Source organism: Trematomus bernacchii, unplaced genomic scaffold (genome assembly GCF_902827165.1).
Source record: "Trematomus bernacchii unplaced genomic scaffold, fTreBer1.1, whole genome shotgun sequence".
NCBI classification, from domain to species: Eukaryota; Metazoa; Chordata; class Actinopteri; order Perciformes; family Nototheniidae; genus Trematomus; species Trematomus bernacchii.
In genome coordinates, this window is record NW_022987616.1 from 1613457 (window position 1) to 1633892 (window position 20436).

General features: G+C 42.1%; 1 protein-coding gene across 1 annotated transcript in view; it reads left to right on the plus strand.

Annotated features, from left to right (window-relative positions):
- Window positions 1-20436, plus strand: part of adarb2 (adenosine deaminase RNA specific B2 (inactive)) — a 146468-nt gene that overhangs the window by 88152 nt on the left and 37880 nt on the right. The window contains exons 2-3 of the mRNA XM_034132566.1: window positions 8614-8700; window positions 9589-10541. Of these exons, the coding sequence (XP_033988457.1) occupies window positions 8614-8700; window positions 9589-10541 (1040 nt within the window). The remainder of the gene's footprint in view (window positions 1-8613; window positions 8701-9588; window positions 10542-20436) is intronic.

The following is a 20436-nucleotide window of genomic DNA, read 5'->3' on the forward strand; positions in this document are numbered from 1 at the left end:
TTCTCCCTCACTTCCCCCTCCAGTTTCAAGTTCTAGTAGCTCTCCAGATTTGAGCTGGTGACTGCAGGGCTGGGCCAATTTTTATCTAACCTCACACCTACCGATTGACTCCCACACACTCCGAGATTGGAGACCACATGCGGGGTCACGTCACCATCTGAGTGCCGCGTCAGCATGGATATGCGCCTACTGCCGAGGCAAGCAACACAATGTTTTCTCTGCTCTGAGCGCACCAATTTCAGCTCCGAGCAAACAAACATGATGAAAGTAAAAAAGGCCTACAAGTCAAACTAAAGAATGGCATTTGATATTCACGCTTTGCTTCGGAGCAGATGACAGCGCTGGGTGGCACGGGGAAGCATAGCGGGCTGACAGAGAGAGGGATAACAGTTGGAGGGAGATGAGCAACAACACACTGAGAGGCAGAGGCATTCCTGACCTGCTTAGTGTCATTACAGCGCAGACTTATCTCGCGCGCTCTGCCTTGTAAATACACTCGAGCGCTTGTTATCAAAGGAGCGAGGCGACAAACCTCATCCAGGTTTGAGTCCTCAGCTTCCTCTGCATGCTTGTAAATGAGTCATTCTCATGGATGGCAGCCCGCATTAATATTCTGTCAAGGAGCTAGGCGAGTGCGCATTAAATCTGACACTTATCAGGTAGCGATCCTGATCTGTGTAGAACTTTAAAGAAAAAAGTCATGCCTGTTTACTTTTAATTGCCAAAAGGTGTTGTTGGGAAGGAATCATTTCGGATTAACTTTGCTTATTTGTATTCCTACTCAATCTCCACACCTTGAAATACCTTTTTTAGGATGACGTGTTGCTTTCTGTGTTTCTTTGCCTTCACTCTCATCACGCCATTGTTAAGATGCTGCTATTTTAGCGCTAAAAGCATTTGCAGTCAAACGCAAAGACCTCTAAAGGTAGCTTACTTTCTATTCAAGGATGCGAGAAAAAAAAAACATGCATTGCAAAGTTCATATTTTTGACACATCAAAAAAATATACTTTTGCCCAGTTCAGGCATGAGAGATGACACTAAAAAGCTTTTATCATGGCGGTATGCTGGAGTCATTGAAAGTAAGGCTCTCAGAGGTGAGTGCTTGAGGAGATGTGAGCGGTGTTAGGCGTAAGCCCCGCTGTACCTTCACACCGTCTGCAGGGCCTCGTTGACAATCCACAGCCGTCACACACTGAGCAGTTCCTCAACGACACTCAACCGTGGCCAGGCGCCTCTCAGGAGCACAAGAATGTACTCTGTGTCTCACTGTCAAAACGGAATGGCAGAAGAAAAAAAGAAGAGAGAGAAAGTGGCGTCAAATATACTCCTGAGCCACGGTATGATTAAACAATTCAATGTCCACTGGAGTTCTACTCAGACACACCACAGTGGGAATACATTGTGATATTCTGGGTTTCTCACTCTGAGAAAGTTTGCAGCCAGAAATGCCTATGAATTCAAGAAGACTCAATCTTTTATTGTTTAATATAGTGTAAGACAGCAGAGCTCAGGTGTAGAATTGTTTTCAATAAAAAGTACAGCTAAGTAAAAAACAATGTGAAGTAGAAGACCGATGAAAGCTGTTTGGCTTAAAGTTGAGAAAACATACAATATAGTGTCTGATCTTGGTATACAGTACAGTACACTTTGTGGGTGTATATCATTTGTATTCTCTCAGATTATATAAAGATGGTACTTCTTAATTCTTCTTGGGAACTTCAGTGTTGTGAAATATACCAATGTACAATTTTTTTTATTTTGCCTTCTTTAAATGGCGCCAAAACCAAGCCTTATTGTTATAAATATATATATTTTTAATTATGGTATTCTTTAAAGGGTTAATGTAAGTTTGTGTAGTGCTATAGCTGTGTTATCAGAGTACGATTTACCGATAAATCAGTGTGCGAATGTCGCATGCTTATTTAGGTACATGTTCTACTCTCTTTATTTTTCTGTTCAGTTTATTTCACATATTCAAAGAAACAATTTAATTCACATTTTGGTCTTAAAAAAGACAGTCATACATTTTATCACTCGACTAACAAGGTACACATTGTATAATTCTACCTCCAAAATGATATGATAAAAAAATGGTAAGAAACAGTTTTAACATATACTCATAACTCCTTTATTGGGCTAACATCAGCGCATATTTAACATCCATATGTCACATTGTAAGTAACATACCCTGAAAGAATCGCACCTGCTGCTGTCGCATCATCACATCAGTTATCACATTGCTATCAGACGCGTATCTCTCATATTTCCTGTGAGACTGTGAAGAATGTGTGAATTTTAGAAATGTTCAATCAGTGTCATTTGTAATGGGTGTGACACACAAAGCTTTTGACACAATTAAAAGTGATACCTTTCCTTAGGCATAAACATAAATAACACATGTTATACACACTCAGTGAAGTTGGAAAAGCTCATGTTAAGCTATTCACAGCAGTGTTCAGTGTGTACAATGAAGGCTCTCTGTCCTTGGCACTCATGTCCAGGGCAGCAAATGTAAAGCAGATGGTCTTGTTACTGTGTCCTCACTGCTGCTAATCAGGTGCTAAATATCCATCAGTCTGTGCTAATACATCCACATACCTGTGTTTTGCTCGCTCTATCCATTCACTCCCCCATCTCAACTCACTGTTCAAGTGTAAGTTCATCCCTGTGAATTTAAAAATTGTCTGTGTAAATTGGTATCTATGCATCGGCAGTGTTATTTTATGGCTCCGTTGTGAAAGCTAGGTGACAAGCTGCCTGTGTGGCTCCAATGGTTTCCAAGAGAAGTCTGGTTGTATAGAAGGCTATGAGGAAATGTCCCGACTCTGTAATCATTTCCTGGAATTGTTATGGCTTCAATTGGTAGTTTCAGCTTTTCTCCGATACAGCATGATGTTATTGCTCTTTCACAGTGTTTTTTCACGTCATAAAAGTACATTTAAAAACATTTTGTTCAGCATTCTGTTGAAATGATCTCCAACCATCTCGTGTCTTGGAGAGTGATGTCATGGTGATTAAGTTAACTTCTTAGCACTTTGAATTGTCGCGTACTGAAAGGTGCTATATTAATAAAATTGCCTTGCCTTGCCTTGCCTTGCCTTGCCTTGCCTTGCTTTGCTTTGCCTTGCCTTGCCTTGCCTTGCCTTGCCTTATGTATACAGTCAGTTGGAGTTAACTTTGGCCTTTCGTACTGAAATGTAAACAATAAATACTTAACCTCTAAAGTACAGTCCCAGTCCTGCACCATTACTACATCGGCTTTGTAGTGTCTTTTGATTGGGTGTGGAGGGTTTTCTTGCACTCACCATATGCACCATATCCTCCCATATCCCAGCACCATGATGAATCAGTCTCTGCATGTTTTTCCTTATAACTAACTGATGTCAAGAAGAAGTTATAGCATGTTTTGATTATTTTAGGTCTGTGTTAACAAGTTTATTGACAAAAGGTGGAGAGGCCACTTTACTCAGTCTACTTCTATATTGCTTTTTTTTCTCAGAGATCAGATGAGAGGAATCAGGTTAGAATTGTTATGGAGAAACAATGCAGCCTCTCATTTAGTGGCTCAGTGGCTTTCAATCTGAGGCTTTCAGGAAGACGTATAGAAAGATAGAGAGAGGAGACAGAGAGGGGCAGGTGGTGAATGGAGAGAGAGTCGATGATTTCCCCCAGCACCTGTCTCAATAGTGTCTCCCGTCGCTCATCTGACCCATTGGTTTTGCTGAGCCATGGGGAAATCTGATTGGGCTCATTACCCTCTCCTCAGAACTGATACAGGAAGTGCAGGGAGAGAAAGAGAGAGCCTCTTCTCCAGCTCATTGTGAATTGACACCATCACCAGCGTTGTCACTATCAGGAGTGTATGGCCATCTGCCAAGCCTCTCCCTATCTAGCCTGGCTCTCCGCTGCCTCTGTGCCTTTGTGCGCTGGAAACAAATGAGCGTGGTCTCCTCACTGTGCCCTGGTGCAGTGTGGGAAGGACGTAGCAAGCGGAAACTATTGGCATGCATTGTCTCATCCATTCGGCTGGCCGCTGAATAAGAAGGGATGGTGACGGGTACCGTGAAGGGCATGTGAGGTAACAATGTCCACATCAGCGGCAGTGATTGGTGGTTCATTTTCCTGGCAGCTCTGAAGTGAGGCAATAACGGAGAAGATTGTAAATTAACCTCATTTGTCCATGTCACCAAGGTCACCGGAGTGGGCTAATGTTCTATGATCTTAACACAACAAATTCACAAAATAAACCCTGTACAGGGCACTGGAGAGCACAGATAATCACTGAATCCATTCCCATTATGAAAATAGTATTTGTATCCACCCCCGTGATTTGCATACACTCCAACATGTTATGGGTTCTTCTTTGGCCAATATGGAAACCTTCCACCAATTTTTATGATAATGGCACCCGTGGTTTTTCCATAAATGCTAACAATCAAAATGAAAAACACAACATTTTAAGTGTAAACCAATCCCAATGTATTAATATTTTCAATCTAGATTATTAATACCATGCCATCCTACCTCCTAAAAGTTCAAATACGCAGTTTAAAGTGAGAGAATTGTTCTACTAACAAATTGTAATACTTTTGTCCATATGGTTTCAAAGGTTAGCTTTTAAATAGTTTGCTTTTTCCTAATAATTACATAGGAAAAACACAGACAGTTTCAAGCTGGTACATTGAGTTATTTCCAATTAATGATTAGTCACCTACAGAGACTTGTAGTTCAGCTATACATGGCAAAATGTAAGTTCTCTAATGCCAAACAAACAATTAAAACAATGGAATTAATTAATATCAGCTAGGGTTTGAATAGAGCCAGTCTTCTTAGATCCTCTGAATTTAACCTGTAATTAGAATCAATTTACATAATTATTTCCTGGAAATGTCCTTATTAAACTCATTAGTGTCATTTAGGATTGCTCATTTGCTGAATACTGTTAATACAACTTTAATGTTTACACTATAAAATCTAATCTTTTCTTGGAGTTTCACAACAAACCAGTTCTATTATTATCCTAGAGCATCAGACTGTGAGCTCCTGCGGTGAATTTTTGTATTTAAAAGGCTGAAAGTATGCTGTATCTCCCTGTGAAAATCAATCACTACATACTGTAAACTCCTAACACAAACTGCCTCTGACGTTATACACAGCTCACTCATACATCAGAGTGGAGCGTGTTTGTGCCGGCACTTCATAAACCTCTCAGAAAACGCTCAGAGGTGGCCTTTGGAGGATGACCTCTTAACCACACTGCTTACCACTGCATCAGAGTTATTGAAACCATGATGATTTTTCAATTGTCAATTGAAAGTGTTTTTCTGTTTCTTTGAAATTATGCAGACCTGAAGTGCTTTATACGCTCTATTCTGACTGTGAACTTTGTAATCTAAAAAACACATAATAAAAGGTTCTACTCAGGCTGTCATGCAACCCAGCATGGCAGCAATCATTGATAATAGTGCATAGAATTGGTTTTCTATTCAAAGGGGGGTCATTCCTATTGTACAGGCATACATGTTTCCCACACATTGTAAAATGCAATAACTTGATCACTTTGATCTAGTGGCATCGTAGGGTCAAAATGGAATTTTGTCCAATTCTTTATCTAATGGTTTATGACCAATAACCAGCTAAATGAATGATATTCCGGGATCTGAATCTGCCTAAATTATTGGGCTTACGTTTGTGCTCTTTTACACTTCATTTCTTGAGACTTGCTAGCTAATTCTACTAAGAAAAGGCCAAGCCAGGTGACACTTCTAAAAATGGTGGTACATACAGTAGCAATTGTAAGTGTTTGGTTAAAAAGGCAATGGCCAACTAAAGACATTGAAGACTTATTATCAAAACACTTAAATTAATTCTCAAATGATAAACCCATTTTAGGCGGATAGATGTAAAACAAGGCTGCTTCTTGTTGAATTGTATTGTAAAAAATGGCTTTTGTAGGTCTGACTTGGATGAGCAGGATTAAGGTTGAATCTCTTCTTTTAAAATGACAAACTTCTCGCGTTTAACCTTTAGGTTAGAGTGGAGAAATCCGAGTCAGTTTTATTACAAAGTAGTTTTACATATACGAGGAATTTGCTTTGGTATAAGTTGTGCACAGAGACACAGAAAGAAAGCTTACTATAAAAAATAGTACAATTATATAAGCTAAGACTATTCAAACAAATGAAAAATAAAGGCAATATTTACACAAAGTATAGTTATTTAAGAAACTGTCTGCACTAAAATGTAATATAATATGGCAATACTATATTCAAAGGGGAGAGCATGGAGCAGAAATGTGCAACATGTTGTGCAGGTTTTACAATATTGAAAAAAATATATAAATATATATTATACTGTGTACATCTGGTCACATGAAGCTTTAGTATCTCAATGCCCAGTGGGCTTTGACTTGGCAGAAGCTGGTGAGTGGGTGGTTTAGGTAAAACAGGATCATCTCGATACATCATACGTCATATCAGTCTGCAGTGTGGAAGTTTAGACTCCTGTGTGTTAATTGCCTGCAATTTCATGCTTGATGTGAACATGTGTCTTTCACACAGCATTACATTTTAGTTACAAATGCACGAATTAGTTAAGACATGCTGTACTAAGCAGTAGCCCTACCAACACCTCTAATTTTGCCACTTTGTAAACACACCCCCAGCCATGTTTTTGTACTGTAAATAGGGCTTCAGGGGCTTCCAAAACAATATAGACTGATTTGAAAATGGTCTGGATAATGACCCTGCTGGCCGAGGGAGTCATTTAGGCCCAAATTGCTGCTTGTGTTGGGCTTTAGTCCGTAATTAGGTCAGAATGGAAATGCTTGTATTGTGATGTTGGCCCACGAGGCCCCGTACAGCTCCAGCATCAGTGTTTAGAGTGTATCCATGTGTGTCGGAGTGACTCATTGAGTGCCTGTAGTGCTGTGAGGAAAGCACCAGGAGCTCATTCACAACCTTGCACTCTTATCAAAACATGTTTATTGCACTGTAATGTGCCCTCCGTTTATGCAGCATTTTAATCGCTGAAATTGCTGCTGCTTCAGGCCTGACTTCTGCTCGGTGATTGTGGTGGAATAGCCAGGGAGCTTGGAGGGGGTCCTGACCTCAGGCTCACCCTGAAACCTTCCAACCACCTACATAAACTCCTCATTTTCTTCCCCTTGCTTTTTCCTTCCCGTTACATCTGTCCACCTCCACTATCTCCCTCACGTTGCCTCTCCCTTACCCCGCTCCCTTTTATTGATCATCAGCTGGTGTTAGGAAGAGAGAGGGGGTGTAATTAAGGAGCCAGACTGGTCTGTCAATTCTGCTCAGCGCTGCATGGAGTGCACCAGACCAAGCGATGGCCCTAATAGGGCTTCATACTGTAAACAACACGCACACCTGGACAGCAGCAGGCCCCAGGGAGAGCAGGAGAAAGCCACTGTTGACAAGTTAGCACTGATAAAGTTTATCACCAAACATGAAGTGTGTGTTTGGTTTGTGTGTGTGTGTGTGTGTATGGAAGATTTAAAATGACTGAATAAATTCTGTTCAAACTAAAACGTAATGTGAAGGACAAAACACATTCATAGTCTAACAAGAATGTTCTCAGTGGTATGTCTGGAATTAAAGAGTGGTCCTTAACTATCAAATGAATCATGCACTGTCTACCCGCTTAACCACTGCTCCAGGCTATAATATCTCTGTGACTAATGACTTATCACTAGTATGACTCTAATTAGCATCTAACTTTATGGTAAATCATTGCTATTTCTTTTCTTCACTGTAAAGCACTGTCATTGACAGCTGTTCTTTCAATATCACCCATTACCGCTACAGACTCTGCTGAATTTGATTAATGTTTTGCAACAGCAGGAATTGAAGCTACGCAGTGGAATATTCCTCTTTTTACTTTTTGGTAAAAACCTTTTTGAATACAAATTTAGTGGAACAGACAGCCTTCAGCGGGGCTCAGACTTCAGAAGTTTTAAGTCTGATTCATCTCCGATTTACACCTCTTGACAAACTGAAAATAAATTAGTTCTGGGACCCTGATTGTTGTGAGAGATTTTGGTGAATATGACATGTGAATGCACTTGTGAAACCTCATAGAAAAAATAAAATGATAATAATGCGAATGTTCTTGGATGAGGCTAAAAGTGTATGTTACTTACCATATATATTTGTGTGTGTGTGTGTGTGTGTGTGTGTGTGTGTGTGTGTGTGTGTGTGTGTGTGTGTGTGTGTGTGTGTGTGTGTGTGTGTGTGTGTGTGTGTGTGTGTGTGTGTGTGTGTGTGTGTGTGTGTGGTGTGTGTGTGTGTGTGTGTGTGTGTGTGTGGTGTGTGTGTGTGTGTGTGTGTGTGTGTGTGTGTGTGTGTGTGTGTGTGTGTGTGTGTGTGTGTGTGTGTGTGTGTGTGTGTGTGTGTGTGTGTGTGTGTGTGTGTGTGGTGTGTGTGTGTGTGTGTTTGGTGTGTGTGTGTGTGTGTGTGTGTGTGTGTGTGTGTGTGTCCTCTGCCTCCGTGTTGGGCCAACTCTGATCTGCGCTATAATCGATAAAACTATCAAAACATCTCCGCCGCTGCCCTCTTGTTGACTCTGTGTCTCTCTCTTGTCTCTCCTCCAGAAAAAGTCAGTATGCTGTCGGCATTGATCGCTCCCTTCAAGTACATAAGCCCTGGGACCAGCAGCACAGAGGACGAGGACAGTTTAAGTAAGCTGCCATCTCTTTTCTTCCTCTCTGTCACCACGCTGCACTAACTCCCTCAGTGGCAGGCTCTAATATTGAAATGATCTCTCTGTCACCCACGTAATTAATTATTTGTGAAATGGGCTATTTGATGAAGCACGGATGTCAGCGTGTGTGTTAAAATCTGTATTATCTTGAGCTATTCAATATTAGATTTGAGTGTTTGTGATAAATAAGCCATTAGATTAGGAACATCCACGCCTGCGCACACTATCATCTACAATCTGCCTCAGCCCATGAGTGAATGTCAGCACTTGATCCCAGTCTCCCATTCCAACATTAACATTCCTGTGACAAGATCCGAACACCCCATTTTTGTTCATTTCCCATCAGAAATGCAATACGCCGCCACTTCCCCCGTAACTAGGTTTGAAGAGCGTATCACAGCTGTGTGAATTAAAGCGGGCTACAGACATTTCATCCTTTCTTGGAATGTCTGCCACTCGATGTGATCCCAACAGCCATTACAAATAGGATTGGTGCTTTGCATTGGCCACAGGGACCAATGTTTCTCACTTGCAACACAGATTCAGAACCAATTTGGAGGCAGATTACAGAATGATTTGGCAGATAACATCGCCATTTTTAGGGGATTTGTATTTGTATTTTAAAACACTTAAACGTGATAGCGCCCCGTGGTATGAAGTGGGCTCGGCTCATGGAGATGATTGTAGATTTGTTCATTACCATTTCATTGTGTATCGAGTGGCTCAATCTTGCCCGGGAGATTTTCCTTGATTCATATTGTTCAGCCAGGATAAATGTGTGTCACACAGTTATGAATGCTCTTCTCTCTCTCTCTCTCTCTCTCTCTATTTGTTATCACTTTTACATTTTCTCATTTGACTGCAGGTACCAGCAGTGCCGAGGTGAAGGAGAACCGCAACATTGGTAACCTGGAGGATCGCTCCATAGGATCGGCAGAGTGCCAGTCCATTTTCTGCTCCGACTCAGCGAAAAGTGGGAGCTCCGGTCTGAAGAGGAAACGGCCGCTGGAGGAGGACAACAACGGACACTTGTGTCAACTCCGCCTCATCTACAAGAAACTGTCCTGGTCTGAAGCACCGAAAAATGCTTTGGTGCAGCTCAATGAGCTGAAGCCGGGCCTACAGTACCGCATGGTGTCTCAGACCGGCCCGGTCCATGCTCCCGTCTTCTCCATCGCTGTGGAGGTGAACGGGCTGACTTTCGAAGGCACGGGCCCCACAAAGAAGAAAGCTAAGATGAGGGCTGCAGAGCTGGCCCTCAAGTCCTTCATCCAGTTTCCTAACGCTCCTCAGGCCCACCTGGCCATGGGAAACATTTCAAACCCTTCGGCTGACTTCACCTCAGATCAGGCAGACTTCCCTGAGACACTCTTCAAGGAATTTGAGTCTTCTGCGTGCTCCGACGGCCTCTCGTTCTGCAACTCGGCAGCAGAGAGCGAGCTTCTATCAAGTGAGCTACTGAGACACGGACGGTTGCTCCGACACACCTTGGACCTGATGGTGCAGGCTCAGCAGAGGCTAGGTGGGATTGTTCCAGAGCAAGAGGCTCCTAAGAGCCCCGTAGCCATGCTCAACGAGCTCCGGCCGGGCCTGCGCTACGCCTGCCTCTCTGAGCGGGCCGAAGGCAAGCGGCTGCGTAGCTTTGTGATGGCTGTGCGTGTGGATGGGCGGATTTTCGAGGGCTGTGGGCGCAGCAAGAAGATGGCCAAGACCCAGGCGGCCCAGTGTGCTCTTCAGGCCCTCTTCAACATCAGGACGGCCCCTGAGGGGACGACAGGCCTCAAAGCCAGCAGGAAGAGCTGCCCTCATTTACCCCAGGTGAGTACAGACACCTCAGCGCCTGTCTTATGCTAAGCTTCTTTGGCAGCTACTTCACTTCCTACAGGGGCCTGTAATGACCAAAACAGCAGGCGTGCAGCGAAAAGCCAAACACCTTCTAACAAGTAATTAAGGAGGAAAGGAGATAAGAGCTTAAAAGAGTGGGGATGGAAGGAGAAATGGTGGCAGAGAGGATAAAGATCTATGTAAGCAAGCTGGCATGTGCCTCAAAAGATAGAGCATATATTATATTACAGATCACAATGCATGTGTGTGTAGGTTCATTGTTTTCTTAGTGTGTTCTGCAACGCCCGGGTCTTGAGTAAACATTATCTGTTTGTTGGTCTATTAAAATAGAAAAGCATGTAAATGAAGCTCATTATTGTCCTTGTGCCTCTGACACAAGAAACATCTGCATCGCCACCCAAATGAGCTTTTCCCCTAGTTTGTATGTGTTTGTAGAGCTGTAATTGGGAGAGTTTTGTAATTTTGCAAGATCTCCTGTTTCCTCATGTGTGGCATCACAGTGTCTACAAACATTAATCCAATCTGTTGCCCAAAGGAGATAGAAAAGCAAAGAGCAAATCGTCAAACAAACCACCGAGCCCAATCCCATGCTCATTTACCCAAATATGTAAATAGCAATCAGAGCCAGGAAACTAGTTTTGAGAAACTTGATGAAATTGGAGAGCCTAAAGACATAGAGGCTGGATATGCTGGCACTTGTTGACAGCCATTTCAAACTTAATTTCAGCTGAAGAATTTCATCTAAAGTAAAACTGCTGAGTAGATAGTCACACTGGTTTTAGATGTTTACTATTGTTTGCATAGAGTAGAACCTCAAATCCATGATTTACAGGTATCTGGCATTTTGGAAGCTCAACATGAAACTGTACATGTTTCCTATTGTGTCCTAATATAACAACGAAATGTGTACAACCCCACATTCTCGAATGGTTAGTTGAAGCCGCACACATCCAAAGTGTCGTTTGTCTCTCCTTTAAGCCTTGTGTCAACTCACACGCCATCATAGTGTGCTTCTGCGCATCCTCTAGGGTATGTGTCGTATTAACATTCCTCTCCAGCCTTGAAGAAATAAACTGGCGAGAATGTCCTTCCCCAGAGCGCGACATCAACCCAACAAACCTGCACGTTTGCCTCGGAGAAACTTTTTCTTTTTCTCCCTGCTGCCACGGTATCTAAAAGGATTTTAAGAGGATTTGCCGCACCCGTTTAGTTCCAGAAAGCACTCGCTTGTGGAATTTCTTGAAAGTCAGCCGTGCTGTCTGCCAGGCTGGAGAGGCGTTTCATTTTGTATTGGTAAAGGATAAAAGTGCATAATATGCATGCATGTGGAAATACACATGTGGCCAGGCATGTGTTTTGGCGGCTACGATGGGTTACATGTCTGAACCATTGCGTAATGGGACTTTAAAAACCCTCAAGCTCAAAAGCACTCTTTCGATGTTTGCATGCGAGCCAATCTTCCTGCCAAGCACTGATTGCATGGGCAGTGGTTGACTACTGCAGATGTGAAGTGTAAATGTGGGGGTGGTTGCCAGCTGCAGCCTGTGGGTAATGCAAATGTTATGGTGGTATTCCAAATGATGTGTGCCGCCTTCTTCACCCTCTCTTCCCTCTGGCTGTACCTGTTGCAGAGAAAAGCTTTGTAGAGGAGATGTTAATGGCCCCACACGCTATATAGCATCAACCCCTCTCCTGACCCTTTCTTTGTGTCATTCTTTGACAAATTATTCATATTTCCTTTCTGTTTGTTTGTAGTTGTATGCAATATCGACCCGAGTACTACTTCCTTAATTTGAAAGTAAGAAACCAGAGAAAAAGGCCTGAATATATTGATGGAGGGAAATAATAATAGGTAGTGGGAGCCAGGACTGTAATATGGAGGTATTGCATTAACTCAACACAGTGAGACATACGAATTAGGAGCAGCATTAGTCCTTCAAACTTTGAGTTGAACAGCAAGGCTGGTAGCTCCAGAATTCATCTCCCAAATGAAATATTTAAACTCAGGGGAACTGCACAGTGCTGTATTCTGCCTCAAATACATACTAAGGAATAACAAAGCAGGAGGGACAAGACAAGCATACTAGTGCGCATCCACACAGACTCTCTCCTGCAGTCATGTAGCCTCCACTTTCCTCCATCCATCCCTCCTACACACATGTCTATGGGACACTTTTAACAATCATATCAGAAATGAGGCATCGGGCCACAGTCTGCTTGACATATCACATAGCTATTTATCCTCCAGCAAGGACTTTATTTATTGTATTCCTTCATTCAACCTTTTATTTATCCAGGGAAATGAAATGGGAAAGTATTCTGCAGAGATCTCTCGCCTTACACTGACTTTACTTATTAATATCCATAGTGAGAGCTGTCTGTATGTTAAGGCTACAAAGCTCTTTGGCTAAGAGTTAATGTCTAAACATAAACATAACAACTATAATAACATAGCAGTATCTAATAGCAGATATCATTTCATCATATGTTTGTGTAGTTAGTGACCAGGTTTACTGATATGTTTACTATCTGTAAAGATATTAATAATGCCATTCCTCGTATGTATTCCAATGTCATTTTGGTGGTATTCCATTAACACATATTTTTTGTTGTATTTCTAGTAGGTAGGGTTGCTACCTCATATTATAATTTTACAATTGTATTGTTTTTTTTATTTATCTTAAAATTATTAGATATCAAATAAAGTACAAATGTGATATATCTTAAAAAGTGAGACTGCTTACCCTTCCGCAATTATATAATACTCCAACCTTTTTCTGACCTCCCATCCTCTCCCAATGTGTTTGTATAGTCCCTGACATTACGGTTTAATCGGCCTCCAAACATAACTTTAAGAATTGATTATTAACCAGTCAGTAAGAAGCTGTTCTTTAATCGTACCGCCGAACTTTAGTTACCGGAAAATGTCTTTGCCCTATTAAAGCCAGCATAGTGAAGTGAGAAAGTGCCTAATCCTGACATCCATTTTACCAAGTGGAATGATTACACCGCTGTTCAGGCCTTGATTGGCCACTTAATCTCCCCGCGCCGCCACAATGCACTGCGTCGTTGCCAAGTCAACTGAGCCTGAGACTTGTGTGTGGCGGTGGGAATGCTCAGTCAGCATGTCCGCTCGGAAGGACAGTACTGAGGTCAGTGGTCAGGACGCGCTCTGCCACCTCGGATTAACATCCATTTGAAAAGGGAAATGCGTTTTGTGGCTGAACAGAAGGAAAATGAGGGTTAATGGAGAATAGAAAGCATGGAAAAGCCAGCGTGGGTATTAAAAACACAACTAAGTATTTTCATTTCTCATCATTTCAGATGAGATCAAATACGACTCTAAATTGTCTTTTTCGTTTTTTGCGGTTCAAATTTGATTTAGTTATCTCCTAATGTGAACCATCGCAGACAGAGAGAGGGACTGGTACAGACTGGTCAAGAGCAGTCATTTCCCTGCCTCCGCCTCGGCAAATTGAATATGATTTCAGACACGTGAAGGTGACCCCTGTCAGCCGCTGAGCCCCTCGCAGATTGTTTTCTTTGTCTAATCTCTCCCACTTCTAATCTGTCTCAATATAAACAGCTGTGACAGGCTGATCATTAATTAATATTGCCACAACAAATTAGTGACAGCGATGGCCCATCCGAGCACCCTGTCTTAGAAATACGGCAAGTCGGAGAGATAGGGAGAAAGAGAGATAAGGAGAGGTGTGAACAACACATTAGAGAGGAGTTGATTAACAGCTTCGGAGTCCTTGCAGATAGTGTTACAGTCTGGGCATGTGGACAGTGACGGCAGATACACACTAAGTGACAGCCACCACAGCAGACTGTACCCACAGGGTCAGCTGTGGCTGTCACTACAAAGTGGTGCAGTGCAAACTGGCGTAACATCTGCATTCAACAGTTTCTACTAACGCAGCCAAACAAAACACTTGCTGTTAAATATTTCTAGATTGATGTTTTACATTGTTAAATGATTCTTCTGTCTTCAGTCTGAAGGGATAAAAAGTTACTAGTTAGTCAAAATTTAAATTTTAAATGTAAATGGTCTGCAAAGGCTAAAATCCAAAAATGTCTCTCCCCCCATGACTGATATGCCTAAATTGGACTCCTTTGTTTACTTCTGTGACTATATAGAATATAGATACAGTCCCAATGTTTTTCATCTGGTTTTACTTGGACTACATGTATCTTGATAATGTAGTTGCAGCCCAGAACACAATTTCTAAATATTAATGTAACTTATGTGCCAAAATATGCAAATAATATCCTGTTTGTAATAAATTGGATTATATAAGTAAAACTGGCAAGAGTTGCTGTTATCTCGATATCTTGACCTTTGGTAAATGAGAGCGAGTAGGGAATTCCTTTTTGTGCATCCACAAAGTATCTCATTACAATTTGTCACTTGGAGCACAATAATAATGTGAGCAAAAAGCCACTGTTTGTGTCTGGACTGTCTGCCCTTTCAGCAGCCACTTACCTCATCATGTGGTATTTAAAGAAGAAGCAGCTTAGGAGAGTGGAGATTTGTGTGTGAAATTACTGAACAATAATGTTTCCCGGTCTGAATGGGAGCACCCTGTACATGGAAAGGTTAGAATCATCCTCCACTGTCTAATATGTATGCAAAATATGACCTATGAGACTGCAGGCTGTTGAGTCTAATGTACTGCGTCAGCATGCAGCTTTGAGGGAAAATCCCTTGGCATGGAGGAAATGAAATGGGGTTGGTCAGGTCATGTCACCTCCGATACACAGTGAACGCCCCTGTAATCTATTCCAAAGAAGCGTGGCGCTCCTGTCTGCACCCCTGCGCGCCCTACACCATCCTACAAAGTCTTCATCGTTTGTGACAGTCCTCAATTCCCCTCTTTTCTCCCTCCTCCTTTCCCCTCCATAGCCTCTAGCTGTGAGCCGGAGCACGGCTATAATCGTTTCTGAAGAACCTCTCACACTTCATTAAAAGCATAATCAAGTTCATTACAATTTCATAGGCGTTCAGGTACCAAATGGCTTCCGATAAATCATGACTATTGGTCCTGTGTGGCTGGCATGTGTAGGTTTATCTCAGGCTCTCAGGCAGGAGAGAGGGGAAGGGGAGGGGGAGGAGAGGAGAGGTCTGGAGGTCTGGCCTTTAAATGACCTTCCAGCCTGGAGCAATGGGCCGTGCTGTCATACACGCAGAATGGAGACGTACACACGCCCAAATCAGCACGCATCACATCTGCGAGATCAGATTGTTCATGAAGCCATCGCGCTGACGTACAGTACGCAGAGGAACAGATGGGGCACCAAAGTACTGTTGTAAAACTTAACACAACTGCCCCAACTGGCACACGATTTGCTTTTTTATCTACAGCTATTTTACACGAGTACTTGTCTTTAAAGTGCTCTGTATACTGTGCTCTTGTTAGGGATAAGAAAGCTGTCAAAACAATATTTATTACTGGAATACAAGAACTGACATTTCACACGCAAAGCAGGAAAAAAGGGATTAGGTGTAGTGGACAGTGTGGTAGAAATAAGCCGTAAATATGCCATCAACTGCATAATATTGATCATATCACAATCAGCTGAGACTTAGTCTGATATCTCATTCATCTCTCTTGGCATTCGGTCTCAGAGGACTGAAAGTCTTTCATATGCCTTTTCCACCAAAGGGGACCAAGAATCTTTTGAGGAATTTGCGATCTCAACTGGAGGAACCTGTGACTAATTTAAGTTTTTGTATGATATTCGTAGTTACCCAAAAAAAGTCCCCTCTCCAGGACTAGCATTTTTAGATACGGGAAATCCAAGCTGAATTTGTCAGGGCATAGACATCATGGTTGGCAACTTCAAGGAATAACCATTAAACACTTAGCAGTTCATGGAGTTTTAGGTTTCCCTTCTGCCTGTGCATTTATTTTGAGGTATTACATTAAAAAAGATAACAGTATATCCAAAGACAATAACTACTCTAATAAGTTGTTTTCTCGTGTGTAAAATTAACGATTCAAGAGCAGTTGTAATTTTCAAATATGCCACAGATATTAGTTCCTGGTTTACTTTGTGAAATCAGTTCCTCTTGTTCCATAGTTTCTGGAACTGTTGGGAATCTACTCAGAATAGTTTTTAAACATTAGCTATGCGGCATACAGTATAGTCATAAATAATCTTCATACATTTGACTTTTATTTGAATTATTATCTACAGCACCGTTTGTTTTGAGGGGAGTGGAGTGTTGTCTGAAGTGTCAGAGTGAAAATGAGTTTGTTACGAATACATTACTTTTAAAATATTATAGCAGATTGCCTTTGGATAATTAAAAGTTCATCTTGAATTGGAACTGGTCGAAAATATTGCATTGATGTTTCAAGTCTTCCTGAATATTGTAGACATCTTAGCTGCTAAAAGTTCATTTCCACAACAGAATAGTTGGCCATGAAACCATATTATTTCCCCAAAACCAAATGTGGAAAATATCAGTCCTACACAGACATACACACATCCCTCGCCAGTGACTGTCTCCGTGCACACACTCGCATGCCTGGCTGATCACATGGACCCTCAGGGCCGCCAAACCTCTGTAGATGTTTCCCCGAGGGTCTCCTCCCCTCGCCTCCATAGCTGAGGCAACATGACATGTGTTGCTGATATGCTCCGGATGGAATCAGCCATGGTGTGTGTTTTTGTACGGCTGTTATGCTAAAATATTCACCGTTGCATCAATTTTGGTAGTACGCGTTTGGACACATTGTACGTGATAGGATAATGGGAAGAACATCTCTACGCGGTTGACCAATCACAACAGAGTGGGCCAGTTAACCAATCAGAGCAGACTGGGCTCTGTTTTCAGACAGAGGTTGAAAAGACCTCTGTCAGGTTCAATTCCGGCCTGAGGTCCAAAAAATGTATTTGGAAAAAAAAAAGAAATCTCCCATTCATCGCGTCCATTCGCGACCCACCTATCACATCTCTGCGCCACACTTTGAAAAACGCTGCATTAGAGGCACAGAGAGAGCATCGGAACTTCACAGTCTAATCTCCTGACCTGATATTTTTATTTTGTATTCAATCAATATATTTTTGGAAAGGGAAACTGCGCAAACAGCAGTAGATATATATTCATTTATTTAAAAAATAAAAAAGGGGAAAAAAGGGCACTTTCTCTGGAGGAAGAAAAAGGGCAGGGGCTCAAGCCCACTTTGATGTCTATGTGTGCACGTGCCTGCACTACAGTGACATCTGGCGTCGTTTTTGTAAGACATTTTTACTTCCGCATAAAAAAAGACCACCTGCGTGTGACGTCACATGAGGGAGAGCGGCCGGTCTAACGTATTAATAAACATGGTTCACAATGCTAGTTTTGACACAGAAGAGGTTGAAAATGTATATTCGTATGCATATGACGGACCACAACCTTATTATTATGAGCCTGCTAGGCGTCCAAGAGACCAGGAGCAGCCAAGGATTAGAAGAAATGACGGCCAGAATCAGTGGAGAACAGGGCAGCTGTCTTGGTGAGTGACCGGCGTTAGCTACAGTTAATGTTAGCTAACATCGGTCACATCACAACATTGTAAAGTTAGCTATCATATATCAGGCTATAACTAAAGTAGTATTGATAATATAGTAACGTTACTGGCAGGACTGTTGATACTGATCCATAACAGAAACTAATGCGCAAGTATCAGCCGTATCTCGCGTTACCTAATGCAACTCCACACTACGTCTTACGGTGCTGTACCGGAGGGGAGAGAGAGAGAGAGGAGCGAAGGGGGGGAGAGAGAGAGAGGAACGAATGGGGGAGAGAGAGAGCAGCGAAGGGGGGGAGAGAGATGTAATACGGTTTCCTGATAAACGTTTTGTTTGCTGTGGAGAGTATGTGCTGCAGGGAGGTGGAATTACAATTAAAAAGGAGGTGGATGCACCTCGCACAACGCACCCAGAAACGAAAGCTAGCTCCGGTCCTTTTCCTGTTAGGGAAACTGTGGACTCGATGTCCTGATAGGCTGGAGTTTGTGCAACCTGCACAAACTCAAGCTCACCATGATTAAAAATGGTGAAATGCAATGTAGAACTAGAGAATGCAATTCCTGAAGAAATTGCTAGTGGGAATGCTTTATGCTGAAAAGCTGACGCTAAACTGCTATGCTGAAATGTAATGTGTAAGAAGAAAGTGAATAATTTAGATTGAAATGATACATTAACACTGGGGGCTTGAATGTGTGATGAGAGAAGAAAATAAAGTAAAAAGGCTTGGAAAAGCAGCAGAATATTTGAACTGCAAACTTTTGAACTAACTTGATGGCGAATGATCTGTCGCCATGCCAACGGCATTTGATGACTACGAGATGTTTTCCTACGTTTCTCATGAAAAAGTATGTCTCAGGAATGTAGGGTTTGGGAATTATGGCAGGTTTAAAAGAAAATATGAAGGCAAAATTAAATATGTCCTCCACTCTAGCTGTGACATCACGCACTCTAAAATCTGAAGAAGGCCTCTTTACCAAGGTCTGAACAATGTTTAATATCTCTAAAAGTACGAATCAGATTTAAAAGTTGTGTTACACGAATAATGTCAGAAAGACATTTGATGTTGACAAAGATGTGTAACATTTTAAAGTTTAAAGAGTGAAAGTATGAAGGAGCAGTTAGCAGTTGAAGTTGCATGAAGATTGTTCAAGTCTGAAGAGTTTCTCCATTGACTTCCATGTTAAAAAGTTGATGAATTATGGGATGTATCTCTGGAATTATGAAAGTTATGAATGATAAAAGTAATAGCCATTGATTCCCGACCGAGCTGAACGTTTTGATGTTTCTGCGATGTGGAATGTGGGAGAAGAAGAGGTGCAAAATAACCCGGCGGAATAATAAAGAATTTTGTGCGTAGCATAACAGATAGTTGGAATGCTGTATCAGCATTCCCACTAAATTACCGAAAAAATACCAGCTCACTAAATCACAACCGCTCAAACCAACTACAAACTACTACCGCGGATTGGGCAGAGAAGGAGTCAGAGAAAGTTGCTCCCCCATGTGACGTAATATGGCGCGTATGACGTTAAAAAAAAGCAGTTTTTAGTAGCAGAGCTCAAAACGGCTCCTTTCCCCTCTGAATTCCTGCCCTTCGGTCTCGTAAAACATATCAAATCCTGCATTAACTTTTTTAATTGTAATTTTCAGGCAAGGTTAAGCATAAATCTAGTAAAAAAAAAACAACCTGCAAGTTGCTCTTTAATAACATGAATATGTATCAGTCTTCTCATCTTACTCTTGACAAAAACAAATTAGAATCCTTCCGAAAATGCTGAACTATTCCTTTAAACTGGAATAAATCCTGAACCATTTCGCAATGCTGTATTCATCTTTGCATTATACTGCTGCTTTATTGTCTAAACTGTATCCACATTGTTGCATTCCTGCATAGTGAAAACCATGAAAATGTCCCATATGACCATAATTAGTTGAATACTGGGAATACATGTAACAGTCGTACATTTTTGGCTCGACTAAATTACCCCGTGGATGAAAAAAAAAAGGAAAAGCAAAACATCTGTTAACTCTGTCCTGCTCTCTGGGGCCGCACCACGCCTCCCCGGGGGCGGGACAAAACGGGAGAGACTGGAATACGGGGTATGTATGAGAGAGAATGTGTGTGTAGGTGTGTGGTTGAGAAGGGGGGGGGGGACAAGCTGGCAGGGGGAAGGATGAGAGGCAGGCTGGGGGGGGAGCAAGGGAGGTGAGGATGGATTGAGTGCAGTGGGGGGAAAGAGAGGAAAACCTCAGCGGAACAAAAGACCTTCAGGATTAATTAGGCGTCAGATTGGTTGCAGGGCACAGAGGGGGGAGAGAGGGGGAGAGAGGGGGAGTTTAG